General features: G+C 30.5%; 3 protein-coding genes across 4 annotated transcripts; 1 reads left to right on the top strand and 2 right to left on the bottom strand.

The window, feature by feature from the left end:
* Window positions 1-346: 346 nt before the first annotated feature.
* LOC106386846 (transcription factor MYB59) lies at window positions 347-1614 on the bottom strand. Of its 2 annotated transcripts, none has more exons than XM_013826661.3 (3): window positions 1374-1614; window positions 1123-1252; window positions 347-1036 (listed from the first exon to the last, which is right to left on the bottom strand). In XM_013826661.3, exons 1-3 carry the CDS (start codon window positions 1492-1494, stop codon window positions 562-564), a joined length of 726 nt encoding a protein of 241 aa, XP_013682115.2. In that variant the 5' UTR covers window positions 1495-1614; the 3' UTR covers window positions 347-561. The 2 variants fall into 2 exon arrangements, with proteins under 2 accessions (XP_013682115.2, XP_013682114.2); XM_013826660.3 differs by having other exon boundaries at window positions 1342-1603.
* A 6721-nt stretch (window positions 1615-8335) lies between these two features.
* LOC106386848 (methyl-CpG-binding domain-containing protein 7) lies at window positions 8336-9949 on the bottom strand. Its single transcript, XM_013826663.3, has 5 exons — window positions 9667-9949; window positions 9250-9342; window positions 8932-9132; window positions 8769-8870; window positions 8336-8692 (listed from the first exon to the last, which is right to left on the bottom strand). The coding sequence occupies exons 1-5, from the start codon at window positions 9829-9831 to the stop codon at window positions 8498-8500; spliced, it is 756 nt and encodes a 251-aa protein (XP_013682117.1). The 5' UTR covers window positions 9832-9949; the 3' UTR covers window positions 8336-8497.
* Window positions 9950-14788: 4839 nt separating this feature from the next.
* Window positions 14789-15610, top strand: LOC106386850 (zinc finger protein ZAT12). The gene has a single exon (XM_013826666.3). The coding sequence runs from the start codon at window positions 14980-14982 to the stop codon at window positions 15454-15456; it is 477 nt and encodes a 158-aa protein (XP_013682120.1). The 5' UTR covers window positions 14789-14979; the 3' UTR covers window positions 15457-15610.
* Window positions 15611-19452: the final 3842 nt, after the last annotated feature.

Here is a 19452-nt window from a genome sequence, read left to right as displayed (position 1 = left end):
TCATGGAGAAATTTCTTAAACTGAAACAAATGAAAAAAAAAACATACTAATTTTACCAATAAGATGATTAAGCAGAAGAACACACTCTTTTTCACAAAGCTGGCTTGAGCTTTACAAGTCAAACCTATTTTCTTGGTTATTTAGCCGATGAATATGCCTTGTTAAGTCACGTTGCTACTTTCTTATTCCATTTTACTTCCTTCACTCTTGATGGTTTTAATAATGGGTCCTCGCATTTCTCTCATCAGAATTTAATTTCTAAGTACGAATTATTACAAACATTCACAGAAAATTCAAAAGTCTACATTGATGGATATGTTTTAACGTGTATTATACATGGTATCCATGAAAAAGCATCTCTTTACGCAAAAGAGATGGATATGATTTTTTTTTACTCATTCTACAAACTAACATATATGAAGGCATAGGATGATGATGATGATTACACATGATATTAGTACGGTGAGTGGTGTTTTTTTAATGTAAGTCATGGGAAACTACTGCAGTTGCTTGATAACATATAAATATGCTGCATATATAAACATTCAAATGAATCAAATCCTAGAGTAAAGACGACCACGATGATGATCTATCATGTTCAAAACTGAGAGGAAACTGATCAATGGCAAAAGAAGACATCTTACTTTCATCTGCATCCATGTTCCATATAGACTCCATGGAGCTTTCCCATGCTGGAGAAGCCAGAGGAGGGAAGTCCAAATAACAGCTTTGCTCAGAGTAGTAGATGTCTTTCACCGGTTTGATAATGTTTGATCCAGATTGATCAATCTCTCTCCATATGTCATCCATCGAGTAGTATCCATCTTCTTCGCATTCTTGATTCATTTTCACATTGGATCCTCCAGTGTCTTGAGTAGCTGCAGTGGTCATAGATGACGAGCAACAGTTTGAAGATGAGGATGTTGGAGACATAGGTCTCTTCTTCTCTTGTGCCTTCTTCCTCATATGAGTCCTCCAGTAATTCTTTATCTCATTATCGGTTCGACCAGGCAATTTCCTGGCGATTTTCGACCACCTGCGTATGAAGAATAATTCAAAAGTTTATACAAGTTTGAAAACGTATCTTTAGGGTTTCTCTGTTTCTTGAAGATATCTTCTGACCTATTTCCCCATTTAGCGTGAAGCTCAAGGACAAGACGCTCTTCTTCTGGAGTCATCTTACCACGTTTGAGACCAGGATGTAAGTAGTTAACCCACCTTAACCTGCAGCTCTTTCCTGTTCTATTCAAACCTGCAGCCAAAACCAAGTCATATCTTTTAATGGAAGGTCCTTTCCAAAGACCAACCATTTTCTTACAAACCAAAGCCTAAACCCTATACCTAGTCTTATGTTTCTCCCTCCACCTTCAAACCTGACACTTTCGCTACAAAATCCCATCTTCGATCTCCGAACATGTGGACAAAGTTGACCAAGAGGATGTCCTCTTGTTCTGTCCACGGTCCTTTACGGTACTCCTCTTGCACACTCTTCATCTCTCACTCTTGTTAACTCTTTTTTTCTCTCTGAATAGAAAGTTACTTCTCAGTTTTGTTTTATGGGAACCTTTGGCAATCTCTAAGACCAATATTTATAGAAGAGCCAACTTGAACACTAAGTTGTTGTGTCTACACCACGCGATAAAACACTCACGTTATTAAAATTCTCTAATAATTTGTTTTTCTTATCTCTACCGTCCATATGGGGAGAGATTATGCTGATGATAATGTGGGGTCTATTGTTTTATGATGCCATCAAGCCATTAGCGCATATATACAAAAAAAAGAACAAAGAAAATGATCGTCAATAGGAAATTGATGTACACTGATGTAACACTCCCACTAACTCTTCCTTTTTTGTTTGTCTTCTTGTGTGTTGCAATAAGAACACTTTCTTATATTTTCTTTTGGCAGGTCCCAATAGTTTCAACTGCATTATCTCTCTCGCGTCGGTAAAATATTCCAAACAAAACCAGAAGAGGAAACAAGGTAACCTATGTAATCCTTATTATCTAAAAATAAAGAAGTAGACAAATTTTTAGTTTCCTTTTATCATGGGGTTTTAATAATATGGAAGAAGTATGATTTGTGGGAGTAAAAGAAGGCTATAGTCATTTTGGTAGTACTATTTTTGGTGAGGTTATGGTTGTAGTTTGTCCCTTAGCTTTATTAAAGTTTGATCAAGATATCATTGTAGAAGCTTATAAAAGGCAAATAAAGAATATAAAAGGAGATACAAAATCTAAAGGCATATAGCAAAAGGGGTCGAATTGTTGCGAGTGTTTGATAAGTGGCCTTTAATTTGTGTATAGCAGCAGCACTTGAGATTGAAAGTTAGATACTTAGATATTGCTTTTAGGATTTCGAAATCGTTTTAAACACCCAACTTAAATAGTTATATAGATGAGAAAGGCCAATTTGATTTGGTTTGGCTTTGTAATTTGCCTCTTGGTGGTCTGTCTTCATGTCTGAAAAAGTTTCAATCTATTACAGTTTTACTCCATAATCTTGGAAACCTTATATATATATTAATTATTATGTGGTTTATTATTGGAAAGCCATTTACCTTACACATATGGTCATGTGTGTAATTTATATGGCTTACATCTTCTATATATGCATGAATTAAAGTAGAGTAATGAGGGTTTCTTACTTGTGTAGTTGTGTGTAAGTACCTGGTGTGCTGGTCCATAGAAGCAGAGAATACAGAGTATATATATTCTCCTTTTCTCTGTATATATCTCTGATTGGTAAAGAGTTCCCGAGATTCTTCAAATTGTTTTGTTCTGTAGAAAACTCTGAAAATGACTTACAGAAATAGAAATATGAGAGAATTATACTAAGATACGTTGAAGCAAAAATATACACAAGCACTAAAAAGGTTCCGGTTTAGGTATATATGGAAAACTCGTGGATCCAAGTATCCAACCCTATTGAAGTTCCGGTCTGGTCTTATTTTTACCGCCGTGAAAATTCAATACTGATTACATAGCTATTCGGATTTTTTTTTTTTTTTTTTGAAAAAGAGCATTTAAATTTAAAGACATAAAAACACACAAGTTATGGTTTTACAACCATAAAGTTTGAAAAAGCTATTCGGATCTGAATCACAAAAATTGCATCAACTAGGTCATTGCGAAAGTAACATGGTCGAGAGGTACCATTAATTAGCCCTAACATTGAGTAACAAGATTTGGTTATCCATCTACACCTTAATATAATTTTAGAAAAATTATTGTTACTATATATGGTTTTCTTCACATGGTTTTGTTTTTTTTTTTTCCCTTAAATATTATGTGGTTGTGCTTGTAATGCTTTTTTGGGCAACTCTTGTAATGCTTTAAATATCATATTCGAGGTTATTATGTTTTTGCCTGTTGCTTTCATATTCTTGAGTTGTCCATTGTCCAGTAGCTAATTATAAAATTCTACACACAACCACAATTGGAAAGCTACTTGATATTGTCATCGAGTAACAATTACATGATACATTTGGAAGATTATGATTAGTAGATGATTGAAGCCAAAAGATTAAATAAGTAAATATTAGTATTCTTTTGTTGATTGGGTTTGGTCATCATATCGAAAGTTCTCAAAATGTTAATCGGGAGTTTGGGGACCGCTCTGCACAACTTGATTATAATTTTTTGGAGATTTTTAGTGTATTCTCTACATTTTAATATTTTTTATAAAATATAGTATTATTTATTATAAACATTTTTCTATATCTATATTATTTATTATAAACATAATCCTAGGCGGGTTAATAGGCTGCGTAAAATACCTAGGCCAAAAATTGAACCTTTATTTACCGGTGTTTAATCGATTTGGTCAGAATCAGAGCATTTGAGTATATTTTGATAGCATAAACACATATGCGCCCGATTCAAAATATTGTTTTATATCTAATATTCCATGATATTATAAAAATAAATATTCTCATATGAGTTTTAGTTGCGTAGCACTGTTGAATTCGAGAATTGGCCCTTGTTTCTTTTGGGAGTTGTCTTTGTAGTGGAGGAACCAAAAATCTAAAGAGATTAGAGTAAGTAAGCAGACAGATATAAGACTTGAGTTACGTGGATGCCACCACTTCCTCTATGGCCAGTCCACTAAGTAAGATTTCCCCCCTTCAATTCCTTTGGCTCGTGACTTGCGACGGCATACGCACTTACCAGTTTAAGATAAGACACTTTTGGTCCCACATTATCTTTCTTTCGTTTCTTTCATCATAACATAACTTCAGAATCCTATGGTTTGTATACTTGTTTTCAGCTTGTTTGGTTGCATTGCATGCGTCTCAACTCTCTCTGTAAATATTCGCCATGCATGCCTACTTGTTAACGAGGTCATTCTCTCTTAACGTTAACGTTCGCCATGATTTATGTATGATCCATGTATGGGAAAAATGTTACATAAGCAATAGAATAATGCTAGTGCTTTAGGAAAATTAAAATACAAAATATTCATTTTTGGTTAATTAATTAGTAAAAGAGAGAAGATTAGAGCATGATTATCGGGGGTTCTTAGCGGAACCCGTCTCTTAACTTTTAACTAAAAAAACTAATAACCGGTTCTTAAATAAGAGTTTTAAGAGCCGGTTCTTAGCTTTTTAGTTAAAAATTAAGAGACGGATTCTTATATTCCGCTAAGAACCTCACCCTAAGAACCCCCAATAATCGTGCTCTTATGGACAAACTTAGGTTCACCCAGGGTGAACCTTTAAATTCACCATTCCTCTTATAACCAATCAAAGTGTCAGCTGGATTATTAATAAAAATATTAATTTCCTTTAAAAAAATCAAAAATAATTGAAAAAATAAAATGATGTCACTAACAAAACACTAAATCTTAAATTCTAAACCCTAAATCCTAAACCCAAACTCTAAACCTTAAATCCTAAACTCAAACTCTAGATCATAAACCCAAACCCTATATCCTAAACCCAAATCCTAAACCATAAACCCTAAACCAAAACCCTATATTCTAAACCTGAATCCTAAACCCAAACCGTAAACCCTAAACTCAAAAGGTTTGAATTTGAGTTTAAGGTTTACAGTTTGGTTTAGGGTCTAGGATTTGGATTTGGATTTAGAGTTTACGGTTTTGGTTTAGAGTTTAGGATTTGGGTTTACAGTTTGGGTTTAGGGTTTAGGATTTGAGTTTATAGTATAGGGTTTACTATTTGAGTTTAGGGATGGTTTGGATTTAGTATTTAGAATTTAGAATTTAGGATTTAGTGTTTAAAGTTTAGATTTTAGAGTTTAGAATTTAGAGTTTTGTTAGGCATCATTATTTTTTCAACTATTTTAAATTTTTTAAATAAAATTTAATATTTTTTATTAATTATCTAGGTGATACTTTAATTAGTGGTAAGAAATGCGGTGAATTTAAAGGTTACCGAGTTTGGTCCGAAGATTATTCCTCTCTAACGCATCCTGAAACCTTGCTACCGCTAATTATGAGACGCTTGTCTAGTCGTAATGCATAATATTATCTTTCTTTTAAAGTCCAATTCACCATGAATAAAATGTTATTACTAAAACGTTATTGATAGTCATCACACTATATATATACACACATATATATCATCACACTATATATATATGTTATATATATATGTTATATATATATGCGTGTGTGTGTGTTTCGATTACAAATTTACTTTCTTATCATATGGCAACAATAATTTATAATCATGGTATACGAAAATTTCATTTTTATTTTATTTACTTTATTGAAATGATTAGTCTATTAATTATCTCCTAAATCCTATTTTTTTAAATCATTCAGAACTATTTTATTACATTACGATTGGTGATCTTAACATTCACGATAATGAAGTTTATCTTCTGAGTGTTTCAATAAACAAGTTTTATATATCTTCTGCAACACTTTTAAATAGCAAACGGTAGCAATGATCCCATAATGATTGTACTCACACCATTATATATATATATATATATATATTTGTATAAAATGAAAAGTAAGTGTACGCAAAAAAAAAAAGTGTACGCAGATCACAATTTCGTATATAATCATCTAAGTGGTAAAATCATATAAACTCACGTAATCACTCCCTTATTCATCCACCATCTAAATTAAAACATCATCCCCTATATATTATCTGTGAAACATTACAACTTCTTTTTGTAACCATATATCATCACTAAGATGATTTTTTGAATTATTAGAGAAATAGGTTGGTTCAACTAATTATATAATAATCTTTTTATTAAACTAACCATAAATTTATTATTAATGTCATTTATTATTTCCTTAAATAAAGATTACGGAATTGCCTAATGTGGGTAAAGTATATATGACAATTAATGATTTTGAATAATAAAGATCTGATAAAAAAATAATGTATCTTCTATCAAATTTGTTTAATTTTAAACTACTAAAATAATTTTTTAAAAATCACAATAACCATATTATAAAAATTTAGATTTTTCTATATATGTTATATTTTGAATTTAAAAAAATGACTATAAATTACTAAAACTGTTAAAAGTCTCACATTCAGATTTTGCGATCCATGGTTTAAAATTTTTGTTATGACAAAATACAAATGATTACAAAATCATATAAGTAAAAGTCTAATTTAATTAATCATTAAGATTTAAAATATATAAGTATATATATCATTCTAAATTAAACTATAAACCATATTGAATGAATAAATATTTTAGTTTCAAAATTTATTTTGAATAAATTTTTTTGATAAAAGTTTTGAACTAACATTGATAATTTTTTTAAAAATTATCAATTACTAAAATTATTAATCCCACAATGAAAATTTATTATCAGTAATTTAAAATTTTTGCTATTAAAGATACACATGATCAAAAAAACATATGAGTAGAAATCATCATTTAATAGACATTAATATTAAAAATATACTATGTATGTTAATATCATTTAAATTTAATTACATATCCTATCAAATTTTTAAAAAAAATTGTTTGGATTAATAAAATTGATTTATACGTTTGCACCAATTTAATTATATATGTAATAGTTACTGACTTTTAATTATTCAATATATATTTATTATTTCATAATATGTAAGAACATATAATACATAAAATAATATATATATATATAATGTTGTTGAGCGGGATATCTTAATCTAGTTATAAGATAGTTTTAGTACACAGACAACACTAAGTGTTACCAAATGGTTTTAGTGTCGTCTCATATATTTCATTGTTGTTAATACTTTATTATTAAATTAAAAGGCCTCTCTTTTCTAGCTAAGGGTCCAATATACGATACCCCTATATAAATTTTGAACGATTATCTAACATTAACGAGTTGGCTAATAGTTTAAATATAGTTTGGTTATTAGATTATATTAAGTGAGAAAGTTAAATAGGCTTGAACATTTTTTAATACCACAGTCGACATAGGTGGAAAGTCTTTAGAATCTTACAAAATAAAAAACACCTTGACATGAAAAGATCTAACAGAATAAAACAAACAATAGTATACATCGTTAAGTCGACCTTGTATTATTCCTTACTTTGGAATTTACACGAATCACGCCATCGTCACTTGTGCTTAGTAACAATGGTTTATTTTCTCATCAAAATATTTAAATACATTGATGGATATCCAAAGCTAGTTGTAATTAATTAGTTTGGACTTAAAATATTTTTTATTAATTAAAAACTAGGATAAGGATTAAAACGAAATTATTAGATTGTCGTAAAGTCTAAATTTTTTTAACTAAAACACAAGTAACAAAACTTTACAAAAAATGAGGAGTTTATCGAAATTTAGGTATTTTAAATAAATTAAAGATCTCTTTTTTTTATAGCCTACCTTCATATTTGTACTTACACTTAATCGGTCCATTTTTTTTATGAATCAGGTAAGTATTTTCTTTTCATTGTTGACGTGTGTAATTAAACGGATTAATCTTAATTTTGGCATTTAATAAAAAGAACACAACATATATCTTCTTCATTTACCTTAAATAAGTTATTTCGCAGTGTTAAAAAGAGTTATTCCACATTGATGATTAATATCACTTAGAAAAGGCGTTGTCCAATTAAGCAGTCACTACTAGTTTTAGCTTTCGTGCTCGTCAAGAGAGATCAGGCTTCCATCAGCCTTATTCCAATACGATATATTTATAATTAAAGACGTTGTATATTAAACGGATAGTCAAATCTACACTACAATATTGATAAGTTTTGTTAATATATTTAGTTATGTACTCATTTGCATAATGATTGAAGGGTTTTTAATGTCATCCGACAAATGTTGGTTCGCTATTGCACATTATTCATGCCCGAATTGCCAAAACCCGGTACACACCGGGTATGAATTTGTAAAGCTGGTCAAACCGGTTATTAAGGCCAGTTATAAGCTAAACCGAAATAGAAACAACTTGTACTAGAGACTACTAACCAGGATAGCTTATTAACATTTAATCCAAAAAGTGATAAAACCGACAAAAAAGCCCAATCAAGGAATAAGCAGACATTGGTTAAACCCGTTCTTGGATCAGTGAGAGAAAAGCCTCAGACCATGTCTGTTGGACAGAGCTAGAGACGTCGGAGCCGCTAACATGCGCACTAAACATGTTTCCTCCTGGACCGGTCAGTACCCATTTAACTTTCTCTGGTGGGTTTGGGTCAATATCCACGCTCTCAAATCCGATACCATTCGGGTCCGCCAAAATCTGGAAAACAAACACCCATCAAACCGGTACAAACCACCGGTTCAACAAAGTACCTCTAAAAGATGTTAAAGCTTACCGAAAGCTGCCCGGAATCAACCGAGTCAACTGTACCGTTCAAGTATGTCTCAACAGCAGGCAGAGAACGGAACTTCTTCCCTGTTCCTGGCTCAATGTAAGCCTGCAAACACGGTTTTTGAGATAACAAGCAAACCAAAGACAGAGATGTGTATAGTGTATACCCTGTCTATTCGACCGGAATGTCTCCGGGGTTTCTCATCAACGAACCATCCATCAGGTAGATTGAAATCTTTGGAAGGGGCACGCTGATGGTGTAAAAGCACAAGCTGCTGCTGATCTTTACGGTTCCCTGATTCCTTCAAGTATCTCTCAACGGAGACAAGGGAACGGAACCGCTTTCCTGTTTTTCGCTCAACATAAAACTGCAAGGAACAATTCTTACTAACAGTTGCAGAGCATAAAAGAGATGAAAAAAGCTTCGCAATTCTAATTGGACTAAGGTTGATTGATGCGAATTAAATTAGCCAAGACAGCTCTACCTTATCAATAATGTAGGAGTTTCTCCTAGGAAACTCCTCAACGGTCCATCCTTTAGGCAAATGGAAACCCTTGGAGGCATAGCTGCGACGATCCTTTAAAAGCAAAAAAACAAAAACAAAAACAGTGAATAAGCTTTTTGTTTGGTTCTGTTTTGAGTTTATGTACTTTGAACCAAGAAAGTGTATGTAAGAGAAACGAATCATAGAGCCTCACAAGCATTTAACCACAGAGCTATTTTTACATTTTTCTATTGCACAAATGATAAATCTAAAACACACATCCAATAATCAATTCCTTTTCCAAATTCAATTTCAGAAAGAAAAACAAAACACTAATTTGTTCTTCTTGTGACAAAATTCAACATTGTGTGTTGGGACAATCTGAAAGAGATTCGATCTTTGTCAGCTCTCACTTACCGAATCGTCGACACCGCCTTTGCTTCTACGAGACGATGGTCGAGGCAGATTCAAACCATGCAAAGATTTCCGGGGAGATGAAGTGGGGTCCACGATGTGTAGCTGGGATTCGCGACTGTTACCCGCCGGAACCAGGTCACCGGAGGATGATGATCTCGTTTTCATCTCTTCGTTGCCGGGTTTAACCCGAGCGAGTGAAAGCTTTAGTTGGTCAACGGACACAACTAAAGCTTTAGTCGGGTTTAACCCGAGCGAGTGAAAGCTTTAGTTGGTCAACGGACACAAACTGAGTTTAAAGTACCACTTGTCACTAAACACTCGAGGATAGACACGTGTCAAATCCACAATTCCAATCGCTCCTCTCATTTTTTTTACTTAATTCTTAATATACTAGGATAAGACTCGCCTTGCGCATGGCGAATTTATATAAAAAATTATTTAATAAATACCGTGTGGAAAATAAAATTTATACTATTGATCGAATTAATATTTTTAACCCTTAAAAAAAATTTCTAAATTTTTTTTGTTAATTACATAATTTGTTTACTGATGAACTGATCTGATTTTTAAAAATATTTTATGTCAAAAAATCACTTATCACATAAGAACCTTACGTTGGGGCCGAAGAATCCTACTATTTGGTTACAATGAAACTATGTCAGCTCGATTTTATATCATGATTTAGCAATTTAAAAGTTAATTATAGTTATGAGAAGTTTACGTTCACTAGCCAATCCTACCTATCTTCAATATTTTTTTCATTTTTGTATCGTTTTTTTTATTTTGGTTATTGCTCGATATAAATATTGAATTTTGAGTTTATTCTCATTTTGTTATTTTGTTTTGGCTTGAGATTTGGAAAATGTTTAAGATTTGAAATTATTAAAGAAATGCATACTTAGGTTAAGATCACGCCTTATGGAGAATAAATATTTTATATTTATTCTTTTTATGTTTTTTTTGCATAAATATTTTATATTTATTTCTTTTTATAATTATATATTAAATAACTAAGAAACCATTTACTATTATGTAACAAATTAGCGTGCGCATATAAATCAAACGACAACTTTTGTTTATTCGCAATCATTTTAGGGTAAATAAATCAAAACAATCAATTTTATCTATCGTATATGATATATAATTAAATTTAAATGATATGAACATAGATATATAGTATACTTTTAATATGTATATTTATTAATTGAGGTTTCTACTCATATGTTTTTATGATTATTTACATATTTCTGTAACAATATTTTACACCAACGATTTTTTTTAAATGTGGAATGTTTAGTAGTTTCAATAATTTATAATCATTTAAAAAAACAATGAAGATTTCAAAATTAAAATATTAACTTTTCAATATATGCTCAACGCAGATATCACAATATAAGTATATATTTTCATATTGTATAGTTTAATTTAAACGATATGAAATATATATATATATATATATTAACATAAACACCTATGAAATAAAATTATTTATTTATATGATTTTATGATTTTATAATCATTGTATCTTATTATAGAAAAAAATCTAAATCTTGATCACAAAAGTTTATGTGAGACTTTTAACAGTTTTAGTAATTTATACTCGTTTTGGAAAATTTAAAATACAACATATACAAAAAATCTAAATTTTTATTATATAATTAATGTAATTGTGTAATTTATTTTAATAATAAATAATTAAAAAATGATATAAAGTATACAGATTGTTAGCATATCTTTATTATTTAAAATTATTAATTGTCATATATATTTTAATCACATTAGATAATTCTATATGTTTTATTTAAGGAAAGAATATATAATAATTTCAGTTTGATAAATGAATGGTCCATAATGGACAATTTAATTTTGGACTAACAAAATTTTCAATTGATTCTCATGTCGCCACGTAAGCAAAATTAGCATTCCAATTACGTGACAACTCAGCATGACGTTTTTTAATTAGTACAAACTAAAGGTTATAACTTTTTAAATGTTTCTCTATTAATATATATAGGAGATTCATTTCTCGATTTATTGTTTATTTCTAGTAACATCATTTAATTGATAAAATTTAAAATTTACACTCACTTATTTCAAAATTTTATATTAAACTTTAATTTTATTAAAATAAAATATTTATTACATCTATAAATTATATAATCACATACACAATAATATTAGTGTTTTATTTATAAAAAATAATTGTGTTTTCCTAAATTGGTATTAGTTATGGATTTTTAACGCCACTGCTTTTTTGTTATATATATATATATATATTTATAAAATTATGTTTTATATTTATGTGTTTAACTAATTTGTTATTTATAATTTGTTTTGAATTTTAATCATTGTATATATATATTAAAAACTTAAAGAGATATTTTGTGTAGATTTTTTGTTTATGCATAAAATAAAGTTTTGTCAAACTTTTATGTTCTGAATAATGTTTTTTTCAAATATGATGTAATACAATTCATATTTTCATTTTGTCTTTCATAATAATAATAATGTACCATAAAACAATTGTTTAATTTCTAATGGTTCTTTCATTTTGATGTACTATTGCGTTTTAAGAGCAATTCCAAAGTTTTTTTACCATAGAGTTCCAAACTTGCATATTAGTGTATGTATATATAATAACTATTATTTAATTGAAAGTATGTTGGAATTTTTGGAAATCCAATCAATAATATGTCAAATGAGATATTATTAGTTGAGTTTCCAAAAAAATTAACATACTCATCTATTAATTTATAATATTTGTATCTTTTAATAATTTTAGAATTTTTGGTTAGATACTCTCAATCCCAATGAGGATTGGGTGCTCTAACAAGTGATAATGTCTGGTCTTGTCTTCGAAGCTAGCAGAAGAGATGTGAACATCCCCATCAGTGGATAATTTATAACTGCTCTATGTATCTGCTCATCAAACAACAAGAGAGATGTTATCTTCGTTTGTGTTGCTTTTTTATTAAAACCAAACTGAAACTGATTTCCTTATTTTTTATGAAGCATTGGCACTGAGATTACAAGAGAAGACAGGAATAAACTTTACTCCAAATCATTTTTTATGCAGCATTTGGCTCCTGTAAGCATTCCAGAGCCAAACAATAAAATTACATTCACTGGGTATAAACATGGCTCAGCGAAAACAATGATCCGCTGTTAGGGTGTTATGGAGAAATAACCTGCCTCCGTATCAAGCAATATTCTCCAAGATGTCTTATGGGGAGAGCCAGATGCTTGACAAGGCATTTTATGAAGAAGATGTCAGGCGGCTTTGCTTAGCCTTTGAGTAGCAGCTTTGTTTCCGTACGAATTCCAAATCTTCAGGGTCTTATTTTTTGGTGACTCGGAACTGAAACCATATATGATTTATCATTCAAACCGATCAACATTAACTTTTTTTCTTCTTTTTTTTTGCTATCCTGTAAACCTGAAAGCTCAACTCAGACTTAAACGAAAACGTTGGAGTGAAGGCCTCTAGTTTTCATTTTTCATCTAATATCGAAATTATTGAATAGTTTTCTTTGTATAAAAACTATGGAAACAGATTCAGAATACAGAACGGATCAATGTATTGCGATATGGGCCAGGCCCTTGGGTCAATTCAAATTTGTCATTTCCATGGTTGTTAAAAGACGATTATGTTTTTTTAGTTGGTCAGGTAACTAAAACACTAATTTCCTATTTAATTATTAATCATCTAGGTTTATTCTAGGTACCAAGACTTTCTAAGAGTATCTCCAATATATACATTCATTAAAAAAATAGAATAATAACTTCAATCCTACCTTATTTTGAGTGAGATGAGTAGTCGCTCTTAGTAAAAATATTAAATATGATTAGTTTATTTTACAATTAAACCTCTTTTTATTATATTTTAGAGTGTAAAATGAAACAATACCACAGAATAATTATTCCAAATGAAATTGGTAGTATAAAATAAAATAAATTATAAATACTATAAAAAGTCAAGGATAAATGGCAATTTTGAAGTTTTTTTCAAAAAGATAAGATTTATTTTGACTGGTCTTATACACTCTAGAAGTATGATGAGTGCATACTATTTCTTTCTTTGGCGTACAAAGCACAATGGAAATTGATAGAGATAGGGTCAAACTAAACAAGTCGGGCATATATGTGATGTTTATCCGTTTATACGTTGGTTGGTGATCCTATCACCCAACAACCATATACGTGTCCAATCATATAAACTGTTTTTGAATAGACTTTTTGTACTTGACCTGAATCATCTAACTGATTATTCAATAAATGGAGAAGGTTCGAGAGGGGAATGTGAAAACAAGAACGTTAAGGCATATAAACAACTACTTAACCAAGTTTGGACCGCGTGAAACATGTACTAGAAGAAGATCCACGTCACCTTCCCCTTTTTAAAATTATCTACTCTTCTTGCTTCCCACGTTTACACCAAGTCTCCGTACATATCGCCTCGTTAATTTACTCTCACTTACTCCACACGGCGCCTAAGTTTCACGCATCTTGCTTTGTCATGCCTTCGCTGGGATTCAACTGTAAAATGGTCATTGCTGACATCAGTTTTTATAGAACATTCTATAACAAATTGTTCTTTTTCTTCCTCAAGAGATACAAACACTCTTTGCTAGCTATTCCAGTTTGTATCATACTTCTGGATAAATTATAATTTAAATAAGTAAATAAAAATTGCTAGAAGCAAAAAATATATACAAAAAAAAATAAACCAATAATATATGTTTTCTGTTTTTATTTTTATTTAGTATAAGCTAATAAAATAAGTTAAGAATCCAAACCATGATTTTAAAAGTACATTTGTATAAATCAAAAATATCCAGGAGGCTGATTATAAAATATAGTATCTAGAGACGGCTGAGAAAATCACGCGCAGGGTGTAGTAGTAAGTAGTAACTAGAAGACAATAAATCAAACTCAGAGTCTTAATGTTTTCAAAAGAAATACCTAAGTGTTCGAGAAAGCACGAGGAAGATTCTCATCCACACGAAAGTCTCCAAAGCTACGCGGTGTCGCAAGTCGTGACCACATAACTCGCATCTTCGTTATCTACCCCTTCATTTTCCACGTAATTACGATAACACCACATTACTTCCCAGCCACTTCCTTATCCACCAAGTCACAAGGGTATATTCTTCATCTTCCCACACGTCTTTAGTCCCACACAACTCCATATCTATAAATACATCCCAAACAAACAGACACAAACACAACAACAACTCACAACAATAACAATCACACCAAACACATACACAAACCTTTAATCGTTTCGTTTTATCATCTGAAAAAAAAAAAAAAATGGTTGCAATCTCTGAGATTAACCCGACGGTGGAGGCTACGGCAGCGAACTGTCTGATGCTTTTATCAAGAGTCGGACAAAAAGGTGCGGATCAGAAACGCGTTTTCACATGTAAAACGTGTTTGAAAGAGTTTCATTCGTTTCAAGCGTTGGGAGGTCACCGTGCGAGCCACAAGAAACCTAACAATGAGAGTCTCTCTGGATTGGTGAAGAAAGCCAAAGCTCCTTCGTCGCATCCTTGTCCGATATGCGGAGTGGAGTTTCCGATGGGACAAGCTCTAGGAGGTCACATGAGGAGACACAGGAACGAAAGTGGCGGCGGCGCAGCGTTGGTTACACGGGCGTTATTGCCGGAGCCGACGATGACGACGTTGAAGAAGTCGAGCAGTGGGAAGAGGGTGGCGTGTTTGGATCTGAGTCTGGGGATGGTGGAGAATTTGAATCTCAAGTTGGAGCTTGGAAGAACAGTTTGTTAATTTTTTTTTTTTAATGGATATAATAATTAGTTTCCTTCATTCTCTTGAATTTTTCCTTAATAGTTTAGATTTGTATATCTGCAGATTTAGGAAACTTTCATAGGGTGTAATCTTTTCTTTCCTAGTGAATATATTTACTTAGCATTGGAGATTATGATACCTTTTCTTTTTTTTTTGCAAAAGTTACTTAAAAAGTCACATATTAGTATATTACTCACTTTTGTTTAATTATCAAAACTAAATCGAGGGACAAGTGAGAGTTGTTTAACTGAGCTTTTATCTTGAAAAGAAATTTGTGAATGTCAAGTTTGAAGCGCAACTTAATAATATTACAGCTATCTAGAATGTTATCTAAGCAAAGTGATTTGGGTTCTGCTCATTCGCTAAAAAAAAAAAAAAACACCAAAAAGCTACATAACATAGAGATAGAGTGGTCACTTCAGTTGAACCTTTGGCGTTGAACGTGAGGGGGCTAAATCTATTTCTGACATCAAATAGCAAAGTACAAATGAGATATTCGGGCCGACAAGTCTTCTAAAGATGAACGGTCAAGATTAGACACGCGTAAGACCAGATCATGCGATTTTTGCTTCGATTAACTTTCTTCCCCGGCGAAATTACGCTCTCTCACCGGGGATCGAGTTTCCGACTAACAGTTGGGGTAACTAAACCTTCTGGTTTCTCCAATTTTCAGCCAGTCCCGAAGTCAAATTATCTTTCAGTTTCTTTGGAAAAAAAAAAACAGACTTTGCTATAAATTCGTTTTAAAGGTTTGGTTTTTTTCGAAAGGAGAAGATAGAAACTCGCACTTGCTCGAAACATCGCAAAGTTTCTTTCAAGATATATTGATCGATAGGTCTCTAATTGAAAAAGAGAATTTTGATATATCAGAAAAAACTAATTTTAAAAATAAAAATAATCCTTTTGCAAAAATATTTAGGAAAAATAATATTTTCTATGGAATTATGATGGGTGAATTACCTATTCCAATAGATGAGGCAGCTGGCACAGTCGCCTTATCATTGGTCAATAAAGAACAAATAAATGAACGACTAAAGAAGATTAAAGATTCCAAAATAAAATCCTCAATAAAATATATAAATATAAATACTATTCAGATAATAATAAAAGGATGATTTCGAGAAAGCATAGATACCCCTATGGACCTTGAATTAATCGATGATAGAATAAATGATGATCAAGATAAAATAATAGCCTTTGGAGCATGCAATCTAAAATTTGGAAAAGTAAAATTTGATGTTACTCTCCAAACAACTTTATCTTTATTAGACAGCGACCTTGATAAATCCATGCTAGTAAATTATGATTTCAAAAGAATTGATTTATTCAAAGAAGGAAATCACCCGTTTTCAATATCATATAAAATAAATTACGCACTAAGTAATTCATCCCATAGTGTAAGTTATAATGCCAATTCTGAAGGGATACATATTGACAACTTATTTAGTCCAATTATTAAACTAGAAAAACCAAATCAGGCGATAACTAAAAGGGACAAAAGACTGATTGAACGGAGACCATCTGTTTCTAAACCAAGAAACTCGAATGAAAGATTTATTGAACCAAGCACGAGTGCAACAAGAGTAAGTAATAATCATCGAGAAAAAGAATTAGAAACAATAAATATCAAACTAAATAGATTAGAAAATTCCCTTATGGACTTAGATAATAGACTTTAGTAAAAATTAGACAAAAAATGCAAACGTCCCAAATAAAAAGAGCAAGAGACAAAGAAAAATCTAAAGAAGTCACAGACAAAAGAAGCAAATATTTTACTGAAATATGTAAAATCATAAATAAAAATAATGGAAGAGCAACCAATTTCAACAAGATGGAAAAAGATATAATTAATATTAATTTAAACAAAATCAAAATAATAGAAGAATATCAAAAGTTATAAAAATGGATAAAATTATGGAACAAACTGTAGAGCATCATCCAGAATTATATTCTATACCAGGAATACCATATAAAGAAAGAATTATACCAATACAAAGAAATATGGCAGAAAATACTGAATATAATTTAGGCGCAAACATAAAAGAAGAACAAAAGATTAGTCATTCACTACGAATCATATGTGGAGTTTTAAATAATCATACCGAAATGTTGAGTAACATATCAATAAATCAAATTAAGATACAAGAAAGTCTTGATGATATAAAAAGTGAAATAAAAATTTTAGATGAACTTGATAGATTACAGGAATTAGATGATTTATTAAAAACAGTAAGTAATTTAACTAAAATAATGAATAAACTCACTGAAAAATTATGACTGAAAAAATTGGCGATCAAATAAAAATAATACTTGAAAAAATACAAAATATAGAAGAAAAACTAAACAATGATTTAAATAAGATGCAACAAACAAATGAAAAACTCAAAGAAAATATAAACAACTACAAGCAATTAAATGATAGACAAGTAGAAGAACTAGGTGAGCTTAAACATAGATTAGAGGAGTCAGAAAAACATAAATGCATAACTATAGAAGAATTAGAAAAATATTTTAAAAAAATAAAGATTTTCGACAACCAGTAGCTGCAACTAGTATAATAAGAGTAGGAAGATGAGTAATATAAATGAAAGTATGGATGAATTAAGAGAAATGATGAAACAGATAACATTACTAGATAATCCAGTTATGGAAGAAAATGAAGTAATTATTGACAACTCCTCAGAAGATGAACCCGATAAGAAGCTCTTGCATCCTCTTGAAGAGGGGGGTAGTGGGTTAAAGCCAGAAGAAAAATTAAATAAAGAAGAAAAATCAAAAAATGAGATTGAAAAGATTAAAAATAAAAAAAGGATATTTTAAAACAATAGATGATAAATATGAAAAATATGAAAAATACGAAAAATATAAACAATTTAAACCAAAAGAAATGAGAGACGACCTTCTTGATCTAGATTGTGTACAACAACAAGAAGGAAAAGCTAGACTTCACACTTGGGTTGCTGAACATCAAATACAACTACAACTTGATGAATCAATTTCAAAATTAAATGCAGAAAGTTATCTAAATCTACTCATATATAGAACCACAGGAATGGTTTTTACCTTTTTAGCTAGTTTAAAAGACACCGGAAAAATGCCAATCAATACTTACAGAACGCATAATGATATCCTAATAGCTATTGTCGAAACGCTTAATCAACAATTCCTCGGAGGATTAAATCTCTTAGGAAATGTACAAACTAATGAAGATGAAGATCAAATAATGAAGGTAAGGCATGTATTAAATAATATAGAGATATGTGATATATGCTATCTAAACGAATTTATATGTCAGTATGAATCATATTATTATCAACTACCTCATGAAGATTACGAAAAATACATGGATATATTTATCCAAAAATTACCTCAACCATTTAACGAAACCATTAGCAAGAAATTTAAAGAAAATAAAACAGAAGGATTAGTAGCAAACTCCTTAGGAGGAATAATAAAATCATTAAGAGACTATATAAGAAATTTATGTATTCAAAAACAAGAACTTAAAAAATCAAAAAGACCATTTAACCTATGCTGCGATAAATATGAAGATATACCACAAAGATTTGGCTGTGAACCAGAGAAATATAAAAAACGTAGAAAATATAAACCAAAATATTACAAGAGTTATAATAAAAGAAGATTTAAATACAATAATAAATATTATAAACCACAAAAAAAGAGATGGAATGATAAATATAAAAATAAAAAATATTTTAAGAAAAAATTTGATAAAAAATATTGTCCGCAGGGAAAGAAAAATTGCAAATGTTGGTTATGTCAAGAAATTGGACATTATGCTAATGAATGCCCAAAAAGAAAAAACTATAAAAAAGAGATTAAATACTTAAATTTGGCAAATCAAATAGGACTAGAACCTATTGAATCATCAGATAGTGAAATAGAATACTGTTATAAAATCATTACTGATTCAGAATCATCAGAATCCAGTTATAATAGATCATCAGATGAATC

The sequence above is a fragment of the Brassica napus genome, chromosome C3 (genome assembly GCF_020379485.1).
Source record: "Brassica napus cultivar Da-Ae chromosome C3, Da-Ae, whole genome shotgun sequence".
In the NCBI taxonomy this organism is placed as follows: domain Eukaryota; kingdom Viridiplantae; phylum Streptophyta; class Magnoliopsida; order Brassicales; family Brassicaceae; genus Brassica; species Brassica napus.
Note: the sequence above shows the minus strand (reverse complement) of the source record. Positions and strands in the feature narration are given on the sequence as shown.

Excerpts from the sequence above, each read along its gene's own strand:
- LOC106386848 (XM_013826663.3), bottom strand. The coding sequence starts at position 9,831 with ATGAAAACGAGATCATCATCCTCCGGTGACCTGGTTCCGGCGGGTAAC. Across the intron at positions 9,133-9,249 it reads ACTCCTACATTATTGATAAG|TTTTATGTTGAGCGAAAAAC; the intron begins GTAGAGCTGTCT and ends TGTTCCTTGCAG. Across the intron at positions 8,871-8,931 it reads ATTCCGGTCGAATAGACAGG|GCTTACATTGAGCCAGGAAC; the intron begins GTATACACTATA and ends CCGTGTTTGCAG.
- LOC106386850 (XM_013826666.3), top strand. The coding sequence starts at position 14,980 with ATGGTTGCAATCTCTGAGATTAACCCGACGGTGGAGGCTACGGCAGCG.
- LOC106386846 (XM_013826661.3), bottom strand. The coding sequence starts at position 1,494 with ATGAAGAGTGTGCAAGAGGAGTACCGTAAAGGACCGTGGACAGAACAA. Across the intron at positions 1,253-1,373 it reads TTTTGTAGCGAAAGTGTCAG|GTTTGAATAGAACAGGAAAG; the intron begins GTTTGAAGGTGG and ends TTTTGGCTGCAG. Across the intron at positions 1,037-1,122 it reads CACGCTAAATGGGGAAATAG|GTGGTCGAAAATCGCCAGGA; the intron begins GTCAGAAGATAT and ends CTTCATACGCAG.